General features: G+C 45.8%; 1 protein-coding gene across 1 annotated transcript in view; it reads left to right on the top strand.

Annotated features, from left to right (window-relative positions):
* Kap-alpha3 (karyopherin alpha3) overlaps nt 1-23,365 on the top strand; it is a 61,896-nt gene that overhangs the window by 30,290 nt on the left and 8,241 nt on the right. The window contains exons 9-10 of the mRNA XM_075680222.1: nt 4,870-4,974; nt 22,597-22,923. Of these exons, the coding sequence (XP_075536337.1) occupies nt 4,870-4,974; nt 22,597-22,923 (432 nt within the window). The remainder of the gene's footprint in view (nt 1-4,869; nt 4,975-22,596; nt 22,924-23,365) is intronic.

The raw sequence follows: 23,365 nt of genomic DNA, 5'->3' as shown, positions 1-23,365 counted from the left end.
TCAGGCCCTGTTATGCACAAGGCACACTGAATGTACACACTACAGTTGCATGTAGCTGCAGTCTGCTACGCAGCGTAGATACAGCGGCCGCCATGAAGTGTCGTGACGAGTCGTCCACTGGCTAAGTGCACCGTGGCTCGCTGTGGGCAAAGGTGTTTGGCTTATGTTTGTCATGTCGTAGGCAGCAAAATAGATAGTGGCATCTATGTTAAAATCCAAAATCAAATTTGAATTCTGGACTACGGTAACATTCAGTGGGCAGAGAATTGTGGGCATGCCTCACTCCGCCGTAGCCTTCGCATTGCTAAGCATTGTAGAAAGAGTGGAAGCACTGCGAAAGGGGCATGTTTGATTGCCAAATAACTCTGATTCTGCCGAATGCATAGAAGTACTTATTGCGACAAAGTAAATGTGAAATAGCCCATTTTAACTTCAAATGCCTTTCTCCACTACAATAAAAAATGGTTCAGGAGCCCTTCAAAAAAAAAAAAAAAAAAATATTCTGTGCATATACTGTGCCTTTGTGGCATGCACTGCATTACAGTCATAACACGCAATAACGAAAAATTTTCCTATCCCTGGCGAACGCCTATAGGGTTCAATGCATTTCGTACCTCTCGACAATGAAATGTCACTGTACTACAGTCTTGCATCAACGAAATTTGCCGGAACGAAACCCCCCATATCACCTACTTGCACAAGGCTAGCAGGCTTCAAGATGGCTCAAATGTGATTTGCACTAAAATTGCATAAAACACCACCACATTACACTTGCATGGGTACTACCATTCTTGTTTGCAAAAACAACCAAGTGCTGGGAGTGATCGCATGCACCAGAAATAAGATGAGGGTAGCTTAGTTGTCCTTGTCATTCAGCTTGTGCTACAGCAAAATAGGAGATGCCGGAAACAAGTCAAGGCCGCCATCTTTTTTGATGATCCCCAGTTCGAAGCAGCGCACATGTTGCTACCTACATGTGACGACGGTTCTTGCACACCTAGGGCAGTGCTTAATGTGCGCCTCAGTGAGCAAAATGCAGCAAAAACAAGAAAATCCATGTCCCGCCGACATGGAATATGCTGCTTGAGATGGCATGGCTTCAGGTGGTCGCAGCATGGAGTGCCAAGCATCGGCCCATGATTAAAATAAGCATCCCTTGCTTTAAGAATTCTGGTTTGGCATGACCTGACAGGCATCATGTGCTGATTCGGCACCCGACGTAGATTTGCACTAAAAGGCTGTAATCTCGATCGACTGCCTTCAGGTATGCGAGATATCACTTTCGCGCTCGGCACCGGACGCGTCGGTGTTTATGGGCAACAGCGTGCGGTGGAGAAACACTGCTGCTTGTGTGGCACGTTGTTGTTCTGCGTTCGGTGCCGAGTTATGCAAAATCTCATAAAAGTGATCGTATCTCTGAAAGCAATTGACTGAGAATATATCTCCACGGCAGTGCGGTTGTCGGCAATGCGGCAAAGCTTGCCAAAGTAGGCTAACGGAATTTCGACAGTAAAGCTTTGTTCTGCAAATAAAAGTGAGGCGTGCAGCCAGGACACAAGAGTAAAGAAGTGGACAACACGAATGGCGGAATGGCGTTCGTGTTGTCTACTTCTCTACTCTTGTGTCCTGTCTGCACGCCTCAGTTTTATTTGCATAACGAATCCTTACCAACTAGCTCAGCTTTCTGTCGTGCTAAGCTTTGTTCTGCGACGCAATACCTATCTGTGTTTCATTTCGCAACAACGAAATTCTTCCGAAAGAGTCTTTTTTCGCGTTCCCTGCTGATTTCGTTATTGCGAGGTTCAACTGTGTCCCAAAATTGTATTGACATGCTGCTTAGAGGCATATGGGGCTCCTCCGATTTGTTGGCTGCTCCTGACCGTTTATTTAATAGAGCCCTACTAGTTCTTTTTATTTCATGACTTTTCTTTTTTTCATTGTGCCACCTTATGTATGGCACATTTGAGCTCTCCTTCAAGGATAATTTTTACATTAGAACTGCACACTTTGAAGCGACAATGAATGAGGTAGAAATCAAAGATAATGTGAATGCTTCCCAAGTTTGAATTCATGTGGCAGTAAGGTTGCCTGTTTTACAAAGCAGATGCAGAGTTATATACATCGTACTTATATTGGGTGCACCCAAATAACTCTGATCCAAATTTAAGAGGAAGCTTCAGCTCGGGGCCGGCTTTGATATTGCTATTCAAGTACACTTAAGCATGGTTATACAGTAAAAGCTTGGTAATTCAGAACTCATTCATTTGAAATTTCGGATAATTTGAAGTAGCCGCCACGGTCCATCCAGCAATGTATTGAAAGCAATATGTAACACATCCCGCTAATTCACACTGAAATCTGCCCCGTCGCTGATAATTCGAACTCCACGTCATCGTGGATGGGGAGAGTACTAGTGCGCGGTAGCACGTTGGCGATGCTCACGTTGCTGCGTGGGCCGCGCGGCTTTACTTTTTCCATCTGTGGTCCTTTGTTGAGGCCTGACTGGAGAGAGATGCGTTTGCGCCTGGCCAGACAAGGCCAACGCCTCTGTTGCAGGTTGCTTTTCTCCCGTGAGGGTCCGTCCAAAGCTCAGGAGCGATAAAATCGTCACCGTGTGCCGTATGCTGTATGTGCGAGCGAGAGCATGTGAGGGTGAGCTGGTGTGCGCGGCTCAATCTCGCATGCGTGAGGCACAGGGGTAAGGTGGAGAGTGTAAGTTCGAGGCAGTGAGATAATCAAAATAGCGGTGGTGGTGACACCGATTAATGCAGTTTTGGACCTGCGGTCTTGGCAGAAAGTCCGAAAAATCAGACGGCGAAGGTTTCTTGCGTCTGACATTTCCGACATAATACATTGGCTTGGGATACATGGTAGTGCTGTGAAGGCATCTGAATTAATGGGAATGTCTGAAAAATTGGGTTTCCGGAAAATCTGTTGTTCACTGTAGTTAGGTAACTTTATAAACTTACCTATTAGATGAGATCTCAATGAAAATGTTGTAGATGATGTTAAAACAAGGACGATAATTACATTCAAAGCAATCTAGGATTTGCATTAGCGAATACCCGTATACAATAAGTGCAATAAATAATGTTACCCAATTTAACTTCAGTGTTGGTTTCCTCTACATAACGAAAAAAAGAAAGCTTTTGACTGGCATTCGCGAAAGCATCATCATCATCATCATCAGCCTGTTTTATGCCCACTGCAGGCTAAAGGCCTCTCCCTGTGATCTCCAATTACCCCTGTCCTGCACCAGCCGACTTCAACTAGCGTCCGCGAATTTCCTAATTTCATCACTCCACCTAGTTTCTGCAGTCCTCGACTGTGTTTCCCTTCTCTTGGTACCCATTCTGTAACCCTAATGGTCTAACGGTTATCTAACCGGCGCATTACATGACCTGCCCAGCTCCATTTTTTTCTCTTGATGTCAATTAGCATGTCATCTATACCCGTTTGCTCTCTGATCCAAACCGCTCTATTTCTGTCTCTTAATGTTATGCCCAGCCTATCAACATACAATGGGTGCTGTTTGCGTAAATCCTTTGGTTATATTTCTTTTCTTGGCCACATTTAGTTGGCATGTCTGGTATGTAACCTAATAGTGGTTGCCGAGGAATGCAAATGGGTTTCCTTTGTCAGGTGTATGACCTTTTTCCTTTAGTCAACTTTCCTTCACCTTGTGGGCTTCAAGCCACAGAACTAATTTGCTGTAACCTAATATTGTTCTGCAAAGTCAAATAGAGAAAATCTTTCCTTTATTTGTCTGCATTTCACTCATATTGAGCCTTACCTAGCATGCTCCAAAACGTGTATCTTTTCTCCAAAACAAATAATTCCTGCTCCACTGGACCAGGTTTGCTTCTCCCATAGGTGTTCCAAAACTCCCTTGGCCTCTTCCATTCCTGAATAAATGAAAACGGCCATGGGTGCAGATGGTCAAATGGTCGAATTATACACGGCTGCTTGCAGACGCCTCTGAAATCGTCCGCTGCACTGGCGCCGCTAAGGTGCAGCAGCATAATAGCAAGGTTCTCACCGTCATCCAATTTGCAGTTTGAACCGATGACCGTCCCAGTCACAAGTGCGATGCTTTGATGCAGTGTCGCGAAACAAGAACACAGAGTGAGCTCCTGAGTATCTGCTGTTGCGTAGGGCAGCACTTAGGAAATGCAATTTTTGAGAAGCAGAAATTCCCACATGCCTCTCGTGCATGCGCACGATTGTTGGGCAAATGCAAGATTTCGGCCTAATGTGTGGCGCTGTGTTCTCGTGCGAGCTGTGGGGGTTGGGATGGGGCATCGTGCTATAATGTGATGAAGCACATGCTCGGGATGGGAGTGAAGAGCGGGGGGGTGGGGTTGGGGCGGGGGGGGCGGATGAGCGATTGTCTTCTCTCCTAGCCTGCCATGGCTGTGCAACGCATGGCTGTCAGCCCTCTGAGTGCTTATTGGCCCACTTGCTTCATCTCACAGGTGATCTACAGCAAGTGCAAAGCCCAAGCTAGCTGTGGCTTCGGGTGCTCTGTCTTTTAGCATGTTTTGTGCTGAAGGGCATGTAATCTCAAGTTTCGGAGATGGGTTGAAGTGAGAGGCAGACAAACCTTTTGCTTCCTCTCCTGCGCTCTTCATGGTAACGTTGTCCCGCACAAGCGACGCTATCAGCTCAAGCGGAGTAGACACAAATGGCTTCGCTGGCTTTGCCTTGTACCGTTGATGTGAAGATATTGTCAACAGTCTGTGCATTCTGTCGACACAGCCATCTTTATGTTTTTCTAACCAGCAGGCTTTGCTGTTCTTTTCTTGCCGTGATATGTAGGCTTGGATAGTACTGATTTTATTAATGCCCCCCTTTTTTTATATCTTGCAGGAGGCAGTGTGGTTCCTGTCAAACATCACGGCAGGCAACAACCAGCAGGTCCAAGCTGTGATTGATGCGGGTCTAATTCCAATGATTATCCATCATCTCAGTAAGGTAGGCAATCTCGTTTTTTTTTTTTTTTTTGCATATTGAATAACCCAGGGCATCAGTCATTCAAAAATTATCCAGGACCTCTGCTATGGTTTTCCGAATTGCAGACAAGTTGTAGCTTTGCGATGTAAAAACCAAACACAGACCTAGAAGACAGCATGTGAAGTCTACGGAAAGGGACGTTAAGTAGAGAAAACATTTTGGCTGAACCTCGATATAACTATATAACAATATAACGAAGTTGTACTTGCAGTGAAAAGCTTTGTTATGTTGCGAAATTTGTAAATTCGAGGTTTTAGAAGTTTCAGCATTAAAGATCATTTTACAAATGCCCAGAACATTCCTAGAGGATAGTACAGTCGACTCTTGTTACAACGGACCCTGATAATCAGACAAAAGATGTCCATTTTATCCAAAGTCCGTAACATCTGAAACGCCTCACTTATGAAACTTTTGTCATGATGTCTAACAACTTTGTTGCAAATAGTGAGTGACGAACGTCCAAAGTAAAAACAAACCAGAAAAGTCGCAGTTTCGCCCAAAAGGCGAAGCATCAATTACAATCGCAAATTACTGTATTTACCTCCGTAATGAACGCTCTTTTCTTCCCAATATATAGAAGCAAACTTAGGGGGTTCGATAATTATGTGGGGTAAATTTCATAGAAACATTTTCGAAACATCAAAAATTGAAAAGTAAGGTGGTAATCATTTCGAACATGCATAAGATAACCTATCTTTGCAGTAAAAATACATGTATACCATTTGCAAACTGAAACTTCACATCGGAAGCTCACCAGACCTTCCGTTCGGGTTGCTGGCCGCATCATCCACATTGTGGTTCCAGCATAAAATAAAGAACCAACGCATCAGCTGTGCGAAGTCGGCATGGCCTAGGCCAATCGTGCGCGGCGAAACTGAACTCGTGCTCCAGCTTGTACTCGCAGCTGCTTCCGGCCTTCTGCCGTTATTGCAAGCATTACGTTGAAGTGCGCACCTTCTTTGTCAAGCACGCTGTGCGCGTCTCTTTCCTCGATCGTCCTGGTCATTGGCATGTCAAAGTTTATCGGTGTCTATCAGCGTTTCCATTTTGTGAGCAGATAAACTCTGTCCTGTAGCAGGTGTATAACTTGACCTAATTAACACTTTCCTGTCCGCGCCTATGCCCATCGACAGTATGTTGTCGATGGTTTCAACGTCGATTTTCTCCCGTTCGGAGCGCTTATGGACAGCTAGTGCCATCCAGCGCATAAAAGGATAACTATTTTTCAAGTTTCGCTTCTGTGTTTCCTTTTTCGGCCGCGGGAGGGATTTTTAAAACGCCTTTTAATCGCGCTTGACGAGCACGCGTAGTTTCGGATATGGCGTCGACGTCTCGCGCAGCTGCTCCTCGGAAACGGCGACTTTCGACAGATTCCGATGAGTCTGCATCAGAATTTTGTGATGATGGTAGCAGCGGAGACTCGGGAGATGATTTTGACTCATCCGACTTCAGCACGGACGGTGAAAGTGCGTCAAGTAGCCCCGGAACGTCGACAGGTATCCACCGGTAAGTTCCGTTTTCCACTCCGAGCCATTTTATCGCGGCCGCGATCAGATCTAAAGATATGCGGCGTGTTCTAAAGGCTACGACTCTTATCTGCAGGGTGTCAACGTCGTTTGGACACGACCACTTGTCGGCGGCGGCACAAAGAGTGGAGTTTTGCGCGAGAAGACGGCCGGGAGTTGACCTCGGCACTGCGCTCCGTAGTTCCGCGCGGCGCTTCGCAAGAGCCGTCGACTTCTTCGCGCTGTTCTTCACTGCGGAAATAATCACCGAGATATGCAACATGACAAATAAATATGTGTGGATGCATATTTTGGAGAAGCAATCATACAGTGAGAGAGACGGCTCTTGGAAAGAAGTGACTTCCGATGAGATGAAGTTTATCGGACTTCTCATTTACATGGGTATTGTACAAGTGCCGCGCTTGCACTGGTACTGGAACACGCGGAAATTATTTTCTGGTCTTCTTCCACCTTCGGTAATGCCACGAAATCGATTCAAAGCGTTGCTTGCATTCCTGAGTGTGTCCGACCCTGAGAAGACAACTGCCGCATCCCATGGCAAGCTGCATCGCGTAGCTTCGCTGCTGAAGCACATCAACGCCTCATCTGCCCAATTCTTCCAACCTGATCGGAGCCTCTCCGTTGACGAGAGGATGGTAAAGTCAAAAGGCAGATCGGGAATTAGACAGTACATGCGGGACAAAGTTATAAAATGGGGGTATAAATTGTGGGTTTTGGCGGACTCCAAATCTGGTTACACTGTTCAGTTCAGTGTATACACAGGAAAGCGTGAAGCACCAAGCGCACGTGGGCTGGCATTCGATGTTGTGACGCGACTCGCAGAGGACTACCTAGATCAAGGCTACATAATTTATTTAGACAACTTTTACACGTCGACATCCTTGTTTGTACACTTGTTGGAGCGCAAGACGCTTGCTTGTGGCACAACGCGCAAGGATCGTCGGAGCTTTCCAGCCGAGCTCAAGGACACCCAATGGGAAAAAAAAGCAAAGAGAGGAGATGTTCGCTGGCTACGGGACCAGGACGTTCTATATTTACAATGGAAGGACAAGCGTGTTGTTCACATGATGTCGACAGCCCACACAGCCAACAAACTCGTACTTGTGAAGCGCAGAAGGAAATTGAACAATAAGTGGGAAGAAATATCGGTGAAAAAGCCAATGCTAATTGACAAGTACAATGTGGGCATGCTCGGCGTCGATAAATCGGACCAGCTGATTGGGACATACAATGTTCTGATGAAATGCGTGCGCTGGTGGAAAACGCTGTTTTTCCACAGTATAGATATTGCTGTTGTCAACAGCTTTATTCTATTTGATGAGCACCGTCGGCAGCATCCCGAAGTGCCTGAATTGTCAAGAGGTTCGCGCTTTGATCAGTTCGCGTTCAGGCTAGAGCTGGTGGAGCAGCTCATAGGACTTGATGAGCAACAACATCCAGACCCCAAGGCTCCTCCTGCTGTTCCCGCTACATGTGCCCCTAAGGATCAACAGCACAAGCCCCAGAAGCTACAAAGATACAGGAACTGCAAACTGTGCTATCAAGAACGGAAAGTGGAACAAAAAACGAACGTTTTCTGCGAGACGTGCTCCGCGCAAACTTGTGCTTCACCACATCACGCAACTGCTTTGTGCGGTGGCACGATAGCCACTAGGGATGACATTTTCCTTTGTAAAAAAAATGTCTTGTACAGATAGGAATTTTATATTTGCATGAATGTTGTATACGGCCTGTCCCTTCAAAATGTATATCTTGAATTTTTTTTTATGTTGTCTTGGTGCAAAGCAGCATCGACGTTTTCGCGGAGTTTTCTCGTTTTTGTTACAAATTTTTTATTAGGTGATTTTTTTTCAATTATTTGGTAATAAGTGTTTGTTTTCAAACAACACCATTAAAAAGTGCATTCCCTCTTCTACAAATTGATACTAAACATTTTAATATCAAACATTTGGTGTAGCAGCAAAAAAAAAATGTTTACTAGACCACCCGAAAAGTGCTTATTTTCCCACGGACAGGAAAGTGTTAAGGGGGGACATGGGTTTTAGAGACCGAAAAATCCCAAGAAAGTTAATATTTTGAAAACGGTATTTTCAGAATTTCCAACTATTATTCTAGCACTTTGGCAAATTTTTCGCATTCGAAATCAATATTTTAGCCGTAATATAAATTTTTGGCACCAGTTTGGGCTAAATATGAGCCAAAGTTTTTGTAAAAAAGCGCTTTTTCCACGGTGCGTGACAGCCCCCGCAGTCGTTTGGTCGTGCCAACCCGTATATCGTTTGGAAGAGCAGTCTCGTCTTCATATTCCCGCCACGACCAGCTCCATCTGCACATTGGCAGTGAAGAAATTTCGCCTCAAAAAGAAGACCCAATGCTTGCTGTAATTGATCAGCAAAGGCACGTGACCCTCGGCTAGCCACGCCATTGGCTGGACTGGCACTGTCTGCATTGCTCCGCACACGCCGTGCGTGCCACCGAGGTTTCCCACGCTGACAGCAATGGCGACCTCGACTCCGAAGTTTGCTACGAAATACAAATTTAGAAAAAACAAGGAAGAGGAAGTCTGTGTACAACGTTGAGAAACGATGCTCCGCCGCGCCACTTCCCGATGACATCGATAAGGCGCGTTTATAGTCCGTTATCGGTGCACAGGCGAGCGTCGCTCGATGTGGGATGCGTCGGAGTCAATTGGCCGTATCTGGTTATGCTAGCTGCACCAGTGTGTCGAACCATCGGTCTAACTGTAGACGCTGTTGTTCTTGCCAATGTGACGTAATGTATGCGTGCGCTCACGCTACGTCGGACTATATTTAGCTCACCTGTTCTTGCAGTTGAGCCCGATGGCATGTTAGGCCTAGACCCCTGAAGCGCTCCTGACAACGGCCACGTTTCATCGACGTTTTGGCACGACGCTACTATTCTGCAGCCGGAATTTTCGAGGCGTATTGCCAGTGAAGCTCACGGAAAACTTCAAGCATTAGCATGAACGCCTGCTACTGACTGAAAATGGGAACTACTAGATTGCCTTGACGTTGCTGCTGGGACAAACGAGCTGGCTACATCTGCTGAGCATGTGTCTGCTGAAAACTTGCAGCGGGTGCTCAAAAGGCATTACCATAGTGACACTAGCCAGACAGTCTACATTCCTGGATGCTACTAATGCAATAGCACTTGTATATATCCAAATATTTTGTGGTGTTCTGCTATAAAAATAAGCTGATTTTGTTTTTTCAAGTTTACCCAGAATCTTATTTTTGGTATTTTTTATACTTGCCGAAGCACTATCTAGGTCTTCAGGGCACATGGAACCATAACTCTAAGGGGGGACACGGGTCTTGAAACGGCAAAAAATCACAAAAATGTCGATTTTTGGAAAAGTGCATTTTCGCTACGTTTATACATTCAAGAATCCCTCCACGAAATCTAGAAGCTAAATTTAATCGGAAAATAATAAAGAATTGCGCTTAAAGGGGCCAGGGTGAATGCGAAATCAGCAAAATCTGGTCAAAAATGTTCAAGCTTCGCGCCGTCGCCATTTGCGAATGCGGTGGCTTATGGCCGCCATCTTGCGCTTGTTTTGAAGCTGTTTTCTCTGTGCGCATTTTGTGCCAGTTCAAAATGGCGTCGGTGAAGGGAAACCGACGCTATCGCGTCATTTCTGAAGGATGTGTCCGTGCCGCCGATTGGCCAAAGCGCGCACACCCCCCGCGCGCCTCGCTCCTATTGGTCCGGTGCTCTTTGGCGCGCGCTCGACCGCTCTCGCGTTTCGCTACGTTTGTTTATCTCTGGTTTCATCGCGCCGCTGTCTACGTTTGTTCAGCCGCTTGCTTCGCGACGACGTTTGATAAGGTGCACTCATTTCACTGCCCGGATGGCTGGAAAAGATAGTCGTCTCAAGGCTACTACGCGTCAAGCGGCTGTGGAATGCGCGACGGAAGGCGGCTAGGCCTGTCATACTCGCTGAGTTGCCGGTTGGTGGTCTGCCCGGACATTCTACCCGATCGAGTTCCGAGCTGCAAACCGGCATGTCTAGCGTCAACACTTTGTCCGCCCACGCCACGCATGTTGGCAAAGATCGTGCAGGCACCGTTTCCTTCATGACTGAAGAAAGTAGCGAGCACTGGAAAACGTGCCTGGCGTCGCAGTCTGCAATGGAACGAAAGTTCACACTGCTGGGTGTCGACACAAGAGAGGACGTCAACGACAGCGGAACTGAATTTGCAATAGTGGATTTATCCATTGTACAAGAGTTCCTTGCACTCGTGCTGTGTCTCGGGTGCAGCTAGAAAGTGGTGATGCTTTCAAGGACCCCGCCAAGGAGTACGGGCACTCGGCAGTGTTCTGACAACGTTCTGTCGTCACAATGCTGCGTGAGCAAAGGGAGAGCCTGAACCTAGGCACCACTACAACTTGCCAGAACATGCGGCAGAAGCAATGCTCCCTGTATATACGCGGCTATCTGAAAAATCCCTGCTCTAGAGATACCAGCAAGGCAAGACACAGAATTCGAATGAGAGCCTTCACTCAGTGATTTGGAGTTTCTCAGAGGTACAGCATGCATCTCTCTTTGCCGTGCAAGCTGCTGTTGGGGAAGCTGTCCTACGCTTCAACACTGGGAACCTGATTGCGTCCACTGCAATTCTAAAGCAGCTACACATGAATATTCTTGGCACTGCATCTCAGTGAGCAAAGGAGAAAGACTGCCATCGAAGTGCTAACTCCAGCAAGAAGCGAGAAGCCTCTTTGAGCGCAAGGAAGCTGGCCAAAAAGCGGCATAGGAGGAGGCATCCAGATTATGCCCCTGGTGAATTTTCTTGAGATTTTATTGGTATGTTCTCAATAAAGATGTTGCAGAATGTTTTTCCTTGATTTCTCAAAACAACAATTCTGACAGACTTCCAATGTACTATTTGAGCTATCAGCATAATTTTTTTTTTTTTTGCCAGAAAGAGAAATGTATGCAGTAAGCAATATGCACCTTTTCAAAGCAGTACTCTTCTCAAAAAGTTTTTGAAATGGGTCACATGCTTGACATGTCAAGATGGCGTTTTTTTCTCACAACTTTGATGAGCTCTAACTCTTGCTCAGATTAGCCTAGAACATTAATTAATACCTTATGGCACTCCCTGAACATTCTAGTCTTTATACTCAAATTACTGTGTTAGGGTTTTCTGTGTAGATGCTAATTTTCCTCCAAACAAAGGACCCAGCTTATACAATGCTTTTAGAGTATAACAGAAACTACTTATCCTATGGCGAAATTAATTATATATTTAGAATCTGCATATTAAAATACACAAAGTATGAAAATTTCGTTCAGATCTGTCCACAAATAAAAAAGTAGTATTTCAAGTGTAGCCTCCCCCCTTAACAGCAGCACGTAGCTACACGTGTGTACTAAACTATGCTAGGAGCAGATTTTTTCATTTCGCTTTTGTATACTTTAAAATCTGGCTACTAATCGGACCACATGATTGCCATGTCTTGAGATCGAACTTCAAATTGCTGTAAAATTGGTAATACGGCAATATAAAGAAAGTAGTCCTACAGTTGTGTTGCTTACACTTTGTAGTATCGAGCCATATATCTTTATAAACATGCTGGCTGATACTCTTCTTACAATTGTGCTGATAAACAATAGGTGAATAAATTTAGTTACATCTGGAACCTCTCAGTCAATTTAAAAAGTAATTATATTTTTTCAAAATCAGCATGAAAAACTGTCTGGGTGACAATTTTATTAAAGGGACACTAAAGGTTACCAGAAACTCAAGTTAAAGTGGTAGAGCAATGTTCTAGAACGTCTAAGGCGTCAATATAATCGTGAACAGAGCTTTAGTAACAGAGAAATTGAGGTAAATGCATGACACGATTTGAGACCCCCCAGCGACATTCCGGTACTAGCCCGATGACGAAAGGACTCCTCATAATTTGTGTTACTAATACTCAACTACTCGTATTAAAAATATCATTTCATTCGATTATAAGACGGAAAAAAATGTTATTTGTCTACGTCTATTCGATTCTAAGAAAAAATAACATTTTGACGTTACCCTTCAGTAATATGGGTGTTTGAAAGGTTTCGTTTTCGCTCGACTCTGCGCGCTCGACTCTGCGCCGCGCACGCTTTGGAGTTTCAGTAGTTTCGTTATCGCGTCGTGCTGTGAGGGTTCTGCTGGCTCGCGAAACTTTCATTTGGAACAAGCAGCGATAATGCCACGTCCATGTGATGTCGTGGGAAGCCCTCGTTGCTTTCCCGCTCCGGAGAGCCGGTGTCGAGGCCGCCAGCAGTGCGAGCCCTCAGCAGCAGGTCGCGCTCGTCGGTGCTCAAATCGCTGAAGTTGAGCCCACCATCGCGAGCCAATCTGTCGGTGTCAGGGTCCATGGCGACGAGCGTCGAAGTTAGCGTCATAGAGTGAAGTACCAGCTTATGGGAGTCTTGCGCTGGAGTTTGAGGTATAGTAGCGGCGCCTGGTGGCGGTGCGGGAAACGACATCTGTGTCGTGCCAGCCTGGGTCGTATTGATCCCTGGCTGTGGCGAAGCACGTTTCTAGACCGAGTTTTGCGTCGATTCGCACATTTTTATGCCCTGTTGCGAGTGCGAAAAGGCTCGTCGCTTCTCATAGACCACGCCGACCACGCTGCGAGCTCGTAACGAAAACGGACTCTCCGTGTGCCGTAGGACGTAATTTGGGACGTAATTCGTTTCTCCTTCCGCTAGCCACTATACTCCCGCTTTCGCTCTGCTGTCGGCTCTGTCTTGGCTCTGTTTCTGGCCGCGCGTTCGCATTTTGCGCAGAAAAGCCGTAGCGCCGTCTGCGGACGCCGTTCTACTCACCGATGGCGCAACGTCACTATGAGACCATGATGTCAGTACTCCTCGATCGGAGGGCGGGCGATTTGAACTGCGCTAGAGGTACGCGGACGCTTCAGAACGCATTTTCTCTTAAAATAAGTCTCTCCTTGGCACGAAACAAGCGTTTCGAGGTTTCTGTGATGGTATTTCAACAGTCCACGTTGACTTAATAGTAACCTTTAATGTCCCTTTAAATTTAGTCGAAAAATAATGTTTCTAAACAGCTCTTCGCCCCTTAAGGTGGTAGGCCCGTAAAAAAAGTTTTTTTTTAAAAAGGAGCTAGGGTTGATATAACTTTTTCTTCAGAATAAGCATGGTTTATTCATGTTACCCAGCTGTTTAGGACTCAAAATATTGTTTATTTCTTTATTCAGAAAATGGGCTAGACGTGTTAGTCACACCAGCCGTGATAACTTGCTAATGAAAGGCTTAATTTAGCAAAACATTTCTCATTTGTGTAGATAAATGTTGGGGCTATGCAGTCAACCAGGATAAATATTATACAATAAATATTAATGAAGTAATGTTTAAAAAAAATGATAAAAATGGCACTTTTTACCAAACCTCTTTGCAAAATGAGCTCTGAATTCAAAAGTATTGTATCATTTCATTTTATTCTGGTTCATTGCACAGGTATATACGTTGGAAATGAGCATATAATATTTCAGTTTGAAATACACGTCCAGAATAAGGTCATGAAAGTTTCCGTCACATGAGCTGGAGAAAAATCTTTTGAGAAAAACGTAAACAAGTTTCAGACCTAGCGAAACATGTGCAAAACACCACATAGAGACCTAAAATGCACCAGGTTCATAGCTGGGTTCCTTGTGAGATGCATTAGAGTCCCCTCTAGCTCGCGTAGCAGCTCGTCTTTTCTCCCTGGCCTGTTTTGTCCCATCAGTTGACTTGCACTGAGCATTCTGGATGCACTGCTGACCTCTGGTGATGCAAGCATTTGTCGTGTAGTACCCTGGTTCGATGCCAGCCTCCCTGAGGACTTAAGGTGCTAACACTGCCATTATTAAAGTGTGCCACAGTATCATTCAAAGCAAACAGTAGTGTAGGCAAGGTTACGTAGACCTCCTTGGGAGCCCGCTGCCATATGAGACTGTTGAAGCACTCATTTACATTTTGTGTCTTTCCATGCAGACACTTCATCAGAAGTTCATGCGAACACAAATCATTGTACACTCTTATCGCTTTGTTAAGCACGTTGTTTGGAAGCCCTCCTTTGTGCTCATACCGTATTTACTTGCATAATGATCGCACTTTCTTTTAAAAAAAATTGACGCAAATTCAGGGATGTGATCATTACGCGGGTTAAATTTCCCGCATTTCATCTCTCATTTGCTGCGGGATGACAACAGGTGAACAAATAGGCGGGTGCCCCTGTATGTAGTGTGGGACACCAAAACAAAGATGGCAGCTGACGGAGCAAGCTGAACGTGCCAAACGCGATTTTTTTCTTCTCGTGAGTACATTGTGGGCATTGAAACAGTTTCTTCCATATCAGTAATGAATAATATCATTAATATCGGCAAGTTTGCGGCAATAACATAGCCATGTCCACTTTGAAGGGCCAGAAACAGATGGGCGCGCTTAGCTGCCAGTGACATAGGAACACATGCTGGGCATGCTGCCGAAACTGCGGCATTTGTCTTCACTACTATCCCAATACTATCCTGCCAGTTGTTTGGGTGGTTAAGTGAAGGGGAGCTACCCTGGAGACCGAACTTTTTTATTTTTTAAGGTATCTGGTTGGAAACTTTCAGGGTACATTCACACCACCAAACTATGAGGAAATGCAAATCTTCATGAAGATGTGTTTATTAGTTCCATAGTTATTGAGGTCTAACTAGGTGGTTCATATGTATGCCTGAGGAAGAGCCTGGAGAAATCCCAGGACATCTTAGAAAGCTGAAATTCCCCGTGATGATCCCTTGATAGATATTCCAGGAGTCTAACCCTCCCCCCCCCTTTTTTAAATTTCCCCTCCAGAAAATTCTAACACAACTTTGAATTTGATGTAGCTAGTAATGACCACATTTATCAAAAATTAGTTGCTTAATACAAATTAATTTCACCAGCTTTAAAAAAAAATAAAAAAGCTTGTTATACCCTGGCAAAGTAATTCAGGAACAGAAAAAAAATATGGCACACAAATCTGAAGAGTGGTTCTTGAGATATCGCCTTCGCGAGCACCGCTAGTGGTGAAAAAATCCATTCTGAGAAAACGGGCCTTAAAGTTGAACTCACATTTTTATTAGAAACCTCCTGCGGAGCTTCTAATTAGCTCTTGCAGCTCCAGGCACACTCAATGTGTCGGATTCTCGACTGGCTACAGCTGATGGCGCAGTTCCGCCGCTGCAAGCGTCTACGCAGTCGGCACTCGCTGCGGAAGGTCAAAAGTGCGATGCTCGTACATCTCTCATATCATGCTTCCACGCATTGAACATCTGCACTGTCTTGGGCTTTGTTACCGGCATCATGTGCAACAAAGAAGTAGCAAAAAAAAAGCTGAGAAAATAATCTAAAAGATAGCACAAGGCGTTGGAACAGCTCACAAGCAGACGTCTGTTGAGGTGTACGTAGTAAGGGGCAACGACGCGAGCGCGCGAGCGTGGCATCGAAGGGAGCAGCAGCCGCCGCCGCCCGCGCAGCAGCTAATGGCATGCGCGCTTTAGCCCGCAGGTTTTGAATGCGCTGCTCTGGCCAGTCGGCGCTCCGCATCACATCACAGGAAAACGCCAATAGCATCAATTTTGGCATTTGCACATGTTTTGTGGGCTGCGGTGGCCTCAAAAGTAGCATTATTTTTTTAAGTTGCGTTTGAATTAGGTGCTGATAATTACAGAACAGGTAGTTTATGAGACCTACAATCCAAAAATATTGCTTTTCAAAAATCGACTTTTTTCGAGATTTTCTGGTTTTCAAGGGCCGCGTCCCCCTTTAAGCTCTGCGCCACCAGGTCGCTGGATCATGCAGACCGATCAGGCCGCTCACGTACGTCTACGTTAAAGCTCCTTCATCAGCTTGAGTTTATGCCTCAACCCATCCGTTTAAACGCCCATCTCACCTGTGGTTACCGGAATACCGAACACGCTTAGCGCTGCGACAGAATGCTCGCAATGCTTCACTGCTTCAATAGCTCTTGCTTGGGGTCGGCTGCCAAGCTAAGCTGCTGGCGGAGAGGTTGGAGAGGCTTCGCGTACTTGCTGCTGGACAACCAGAAATAGACGACATGACGTGCCATTATGGCGCAGAGCCAGTGAAGGCGGAGCTTAGCCCCGATCACTCTGCGAACGAGTTGAGGAGAAAATGTATGGCTATGAAGGAGGGTAACTTGTAATCGTTCATAGCTCTCTTAATACGAGATGCTTCACAAAAATTGTGGTGTGAATGTTTAACTGTAGCTGTACCCTCCGCATCTACAAAATCTTTCCGAACTGTTTCAGGGGCCCTTTAAGCGCTTGCTTTAAACACATGTGCAAGAGTCAAACATTGTAATGTCTCTGAAAAACTACAGCATGGCCTTTTGATCGTGGGACTGCACAGTGGCCAAGTTGGGGTGCATTTATTACGCGAGGAAAAAAATTTAATATTTTTTGTGACTTATCTAGGGGTGCGGTCATTACGTGAGTGCATTCATTATGCGAGTAAATAGGGTAAGCAAGATAAGCACGACAGCAGCAGCAAGCGCATTCACCTTTGTGCTGTCTTTCTCTTCAGTGCGAACTAAACATCAAAAGAAGAGCGCATACGAAGCTACGAGCACCGGGGCACCCTTTGTCCCCATCGCAGATCACTTTCAAGATACGGTGCTAGCGCGGGCGTGCACTTACATTGCAGATCGCTATCAAGGTGCTGCAGCTGCACTGTAAAGGCTCATTCACACCATCGATTGACAAGTCGCGCGACCAGGTTGGTCGCAAAGCAACCAGTCGTGAATGGTCGCAAATGGCTGCATTTCTCGAAAAGTGGCTATTTTGGGCCAATTGCTTGCTGTTCAATTTTTCAGTCGCGTGACCGTGGTCGCAAAACTGCTAAACCAGTCAGCGACGTGCTGAAAGTTATATTAGCATGTGCATTAATCCGCATCATGCTGCGTCGCAACAAATACAAAGTCCAAGCCACCATGACAGGCTACAGGAATGTAATTGGTGTCTTGCCGTGGGATGCTGGGGGTGCAGCAGTTCCAGCAACGTGTCGAATGCATGCGATAGCATTCGCAGCAAGCTAAAGAGCATCAAAAGAAAGCACAAATTATGCACCGATTCCCACGCAACACGATCTAGAAATTGCAACTTACTCTCCATATTACTCCTTGACATGCGCGCGAAGTTTGAACAGAAGGCGGCTTGTGTGGCTGGTCACTTATCGCCAACGGTGACAAACACCGGCGACACTTCTTCTTTGGAGGCATCTGTGCTTCCACAGCTGACACCATGCACGGCACAGCACATCAGCACAGTGAAGAAGTCTTGCTCTCTGCTCGAATCAAAATCCATGGCTTTTGCTTGAACGCGAAACCAGCAAAGTGCGCGGGAGCTGCGTAGATCCCTAGAGTTGTTGCTAAGAACGACATTCTCCAGGATTGAGACTAGCAAGTCGTGCTTGCCCGGACTAGCCGGTGTGAGCATTGGTTGCTATCAGTCGCTTTTTAGTCGCCAGTCACAAATGGTCGCGTGACCTCCTCAAGTCGCTGGTGTGATTGAGCCTTTAACTCTTTGAAGCTTTCTGTTGTTTATGTACGGCGGCGGTTTTCTGTCTCGCAAGGTCTTTGCTATACGGGTACGGTTTCGACCCTCCGTTTTAAATTTTGTGCCATAATGACGATTTGTGCTCACTGGGAGCTGCCAGCTCTTAGGACTTCGAAGAAGCGTTTGAAATTTGTGCCACCTTCTTCCGGTGATAAACAGAACAGATTTCTAGTTTCAGCGCGTCACGCAGACTGCGGCAACACCCCTTTTGCGGTTTTGGTTCCGCCGCGTGATCGCAACAGAGGCGCGCGAAACGTGATCTTTTTCTTTGTCGTTACTCTATTGAAGGGATTGCGATAGTTGATTTCTATCTTGATTGGCGCTGCTCTTAGCTTGTTTATCACCGCCATTCACGAGGTATTCTGAATCTCGCTCTCTGTGAAAACGCTCTAACGCAAGAGGGTGCCTCAGACCTCTGCCCAAGGCAACTGCACGCAGAGATGTCATGTGTATGCCAACACAACTCGTCGCTCTAAGAGAACAGACACATATTTTAGGTGTGCAGACTGCGATAAGGCGCTGTGTGTAGACCCATTTTTCAAGGAGTACCACACTCTGAAATACTATTGAACATTTTGCAGTTCTGAGTGATGCCGACACTAAAATACTGTTCCTAATTTTTAAAAAAATCTTTATTCCCGACTTTATACATTTTGTGCAATCAAGATCTGCAATAAAGTAATTTGACCACTTGGGAAAGTTTTTTTCAAAATAATTCGACCTTCAAAGGGTTAATCCGAAGCAGCCGGAGTAGAACGCCCCTCTCTCGCCTCGACCTGCCTCACCCCCCACATCCCCGTGCCTCGCGCCCAAAAGAAGACTGCACGTTTCTACCCCGCCTTCCTCCCTCGCGTGCGATATTGATCTGCGATCGTCGGCTGACCCTCGCAAGTAAGTTGTCAGTCCGTGTCAACATAAAAAAGTATGTTTTATAAGCCTTATTTTGAAATAAGAATTGCCGCTAATTCTGTCTGTTAAAAGTGAACTTCATTGCATTCATAAAAATGGGTAGAACAAATTAAGGCTGAAATATGGTCAGTTACATCCAAAAGTCTGTTGTACGTGGGTTCATTCTAACGAGCGTGGACTGTATCTTGTCAGTAATCACTTGTAAACAAATTGCAAGAAGGTACTAATGCCATAATAGCGTGATTATGAGCGCCAGCGCATGCTGTGCAGATCATTTTGAGAGCAATGCATTGGTGTAGCTTGCTGCATCCGATAATAGCACATTGGGTTGCGCAGGGCCGTAAATCTTGGACGCCATGGCTGATCGGCTTAGGGCCCACAGCCGTCATCAAATGGATCCCTCAAATTAAAAACAAAAGTGCAAAAGATACGAATATTTGTCCCAAGGAAAAAAAAATAAACATCGCAGTTTTGCCAGAAAAGCAGAGCATTGATGGCGATAGCAAAGAGACTACACAAAGCAAGATTCGTTTTATTGGTATTATGTGCACTCAGGCAAAGATCACTCTGTAACCAAGAACGCTTGGTGTCGCAACGTGAGCAAGTGCTTTGCACTGTGCCTCGCCTCGGAAACTTCAGATCACGCAACCACGAACACTGGATGCGTGAGAACAAAATGCGTGCATGACGGTGCCAACCATCTCTGCTAGGCCTTTGCACTTGCTGAAGATAACCTCCAAGACCCCGTGCTGCATGGCCCGCATGTAGACAGCCATGTGCAGCTACAGATTGGCTAGAGGAGAGGAGATGCTCTACCTAGGGGAAAGGGCCGATAGGCATATGTCCCCAGTTCTCCTTCCTATAGAGTAGGCTTGATCACATTACCATACTCGCCTCTTGCCTGCCTCCCTTGTGCTGAAAGAATTGTCAGCGTGGCCTCTGCAAGTTGTTACGTGACAAATGGCACAGGACTGTTTCCTGCATTCTGCGTCCCGGCACGTGTGCTCTGGCGGTGTTTTTGCCGCTTAGGAAGGATGCTAGCAAGCGATTTTTTTCGTTGGCCGTCATTTTATAGGTTTTGCTAGATTTACCAGCCATGCAGGCTCATGGTACATGCTTGAGATGGCCAGAAACTTCGTTAAATTAAAACCGTGTCACCAAATTACTTAGTGTCCAAATCACAATCTCCTGCATGCAAAGGAGGAAAACAGGGAGGAAGCATGCTGTCCTCCGTAGCGTGCGAGGAACTGGGGGAGAGGTAGGGGGGGTAGGGGTTGTACTTTGGCAGCAACGCACGATCGCGCAGGCTTTATCCTGCAAGCGGTGTGCTTTGGAGGCAGAGTCTAGGTGGGACGACAGCTCGTAGCTTTGCATGTGCTATGTTCTCAACGCTCAGTTTGCATTGAAGTGACAGGCAGCACGAAGGTCACTTTACTCGCTGCTGCTGCCGTTGCGCTTCCTCACGCCAGTGTTTTGACAGCGAGTCTGTGGTCGTGGTGTGTGATGTGTGCATGTTTGCATGTGCGTGCTGACACCATGCTTATCATTTAGTTAGTGTTTACAAGTTTATATGGCCGATAAAACTGCTATCCTTACTTCATATGGCCGTCTACTAATTTGCTATTCCATTCGATGCTTCTCCTTTCGGGTGAAACTGCACTTTTTTTATTTGTAAAAATGATGACATTGCATTTTATAGTGGCTAAAGACTGAATATGGCAAATTTCGAGCACTCTTACTGTGTTACAGGCCTAAAGAAGAAAATGCTTTGAAATGCATTACATCATCCTGACTGAACATACTGGCATTGAGCTTTTGGTGCAAAATTTAAGAAGTGGAAGCTTCTGCCGTAGAATCTCAATGATACAATCACGTCTGATACGAATTTTGCCATAATATGAATTCTGCAGGAACCTGCGACATTATAATTTCTAATACAGTCGACTCTCGTTACAATTGACCCTGGTCATCCGAAAAAAATGTTTTATCCGAAGTCCATAATATCTGAAACGCTTCACATCGGAAACATTTGCTGCATGCCTAACGACACTATTGCAAAATAAAAGAGAGAGAGAGAGCTGCACTTTCGCTTGAAAGGCAAAGCATCAGTTGCGTTATCGAATTACTAGCTATGCAAAGTAAGTTTAGTAGTTTTATAAGCCGTGTAAAGCTGTAAACATTCGTTTACTAACTAAATTAACAAGCACGGTATCACATGCGCACCGGTAAACGTGGACACATCTCGCTCAATGACTGTGGAAAGTCGCTGTCACACCGTTGGAGTGAGGAAGCGTGGCAGCAGCAGCAAGCTAATTTGCATTCATGCTGTTTCTCGCTTCAGTGCGAAGTAAATGTCGAGAGCACAGCGCATACGAAGGTACTGGCGCTGGGTGCACCCTATCCACATCGCTTCCAATATACGGTGGCCGTGTGGCCATGCTACTAGCAGCAGCTGCCGCCAAAGTAGTAGACCCCCCCACTGCCTCACGTGAAAAAGGAGATGGTACGTTTCTGCGCCGCCTTCTTCCCTCATGTGCGTGATATTGCGCTGCGATCGTCGCCTGACCCCCAAAAGTCAGTTGTCAGATACCCGATTTTGAAAAAGCTTGTTGCTAATTTTGTCGACTGTAGCCGATAGTCCGTTGTAATGAGCTTATGCTGTATTGCGAACCGCTTTTCATGCCGTTGCGGTTGATACGTACAATCAAGCCACAACGTGATTCTCGGTGGAGCTGGCGAGGAGGCTCCAGCCACTACGTGATTCCCGGTGGAGCTGGCGAGGAGGCTCCAGAGTGCCGGTAGCAGCAGACACTGACCGTTGTCAGGCCAGCACAGTGGCTGTGCTTACCCCCCTCCCCCCCCCCCCTAAGAAAAACGATTTTGCTTTGTGCAGTATCATGCAACTTGTTGGTCGTTTTCAAACACCTGGCAACTTTATCGGGAGCCCGCAATCACACACGACCCAGTCTTGTCGTGTTCTGCTAGATGTGCTAGTTTTCCTTTTTTGTGCGCACTTTTTCTTTTATTTCTGCACGGAGAAATACATTGCTTCGGCTCTCTGAATCTCTGTTCTCTCGTGTATACGGCAATACCAAGATGGCGGTGCTTCATCAGTGGAAAGCCACGCTCGCATGGTCAGCAGGGCAATAGCACTTTCTGAAGCCTGAGTACTTCCACGATTGTGAAGCAAAAACGCGAAGTGCAAGGTTGTCATATTTTGCTGCATATGTATTACGATTATTTTGCTACGAGGTCAAGGAAGGTCTTAGGATTGCAGAACAAATACAAATTATACCAGGCCAATTTCATCTCCATGTTGCCCCTCAGTTTTCGCGATCATTTTTTTACGTTTTTGGGTGATATGAATTTCGTGTGATACAAATCTCTGTGCAGTTCTGAGATATTCATATAATTGAGATTCTAGTTTAGTAATCAACCTCTTCCTGCGAAATTAACAAAAGATTTTTGTTTTTGAAAGACAACTATTGTTCCTTAAACTTAAATTGGACTTGTCCCTTGTTCTGCTACCCAGGGAGAGTTCCAGACACAGAAGGAAGCAGCTTGGGCCATCTCCAACTTGACCATTAGTGGCACCAAGACCCAGGTGTCCTACTTAGTGGAGCAGGGAGTTGTTGCACCTCTCTGCAACTTGCTGGTTGTGCGAGACCCCCAGGTGGTGCAGGTGGTCCTAGACGGCCTGAACAACATCCTCAAGATTGCTGGCACCCAGTTCTATGCCGTGGCCAGCAGCATTGAAGAGTGCGGTGGCCTCGACAAGATTGAGGCCCTCCAGAATCATGAAAATGAGGAGATCTACAAGCTGGCCTATGAGATCATTGACCAGTACTTCTCAGATGATGTGAGTCGGCCTTATTCCACTCCTGTTCTTGATTTCAGATCTTCAGAAGTACTGACAGGAAATACTTGGCTACTCACTTCCTTTGTGTTTAGATTCAGGAATGGAAGGTTATATTCAAAAAAAAAAAACTTGGATTTGCATTGATTTGGATTCCTCGACTAACTTTGGTTGTTACCTGTGCTGTATAAAAGAAGAAAGTGAACTTTTCTTGCATGATAGTGGAACACTTGCCTTTGAAAGCACTCATGAGCTCTCAAGGCACAACTGCAGAGCACGAGAAACAATATATTCAATGAATGCCCTCACTGGAAAGATAGCTCTGCGTACTTTTTAGTCACAAGAAAGCTTCCGTTGAGGTCAGCATAATGTGCAGAAAAAGGGCTAAACGTAGTGGCATATTTTTGGCCATTGCAAGTCCAGATCAACTGACACAACGAAGACT

This window comes from Dermacentor variabilis, chromosome 2, assembly GCF_050947875.1.
Source record: "Dermacentor variabilis isolate Ectoservices chromosome 2, ASM5094787v1, whole genome shotgun sequence".
Lineage (NCBI taxonomy): Eukaryota > Metazoa > Arthropoda > Arachnida > Ixodida > Ixodidae > Dermacentor > Dermacentor variabilis.
Note: the sequence above shows the minus strand (reverse complement) of the source record. Positions and strands in the feature narration are given on the sequence as shown.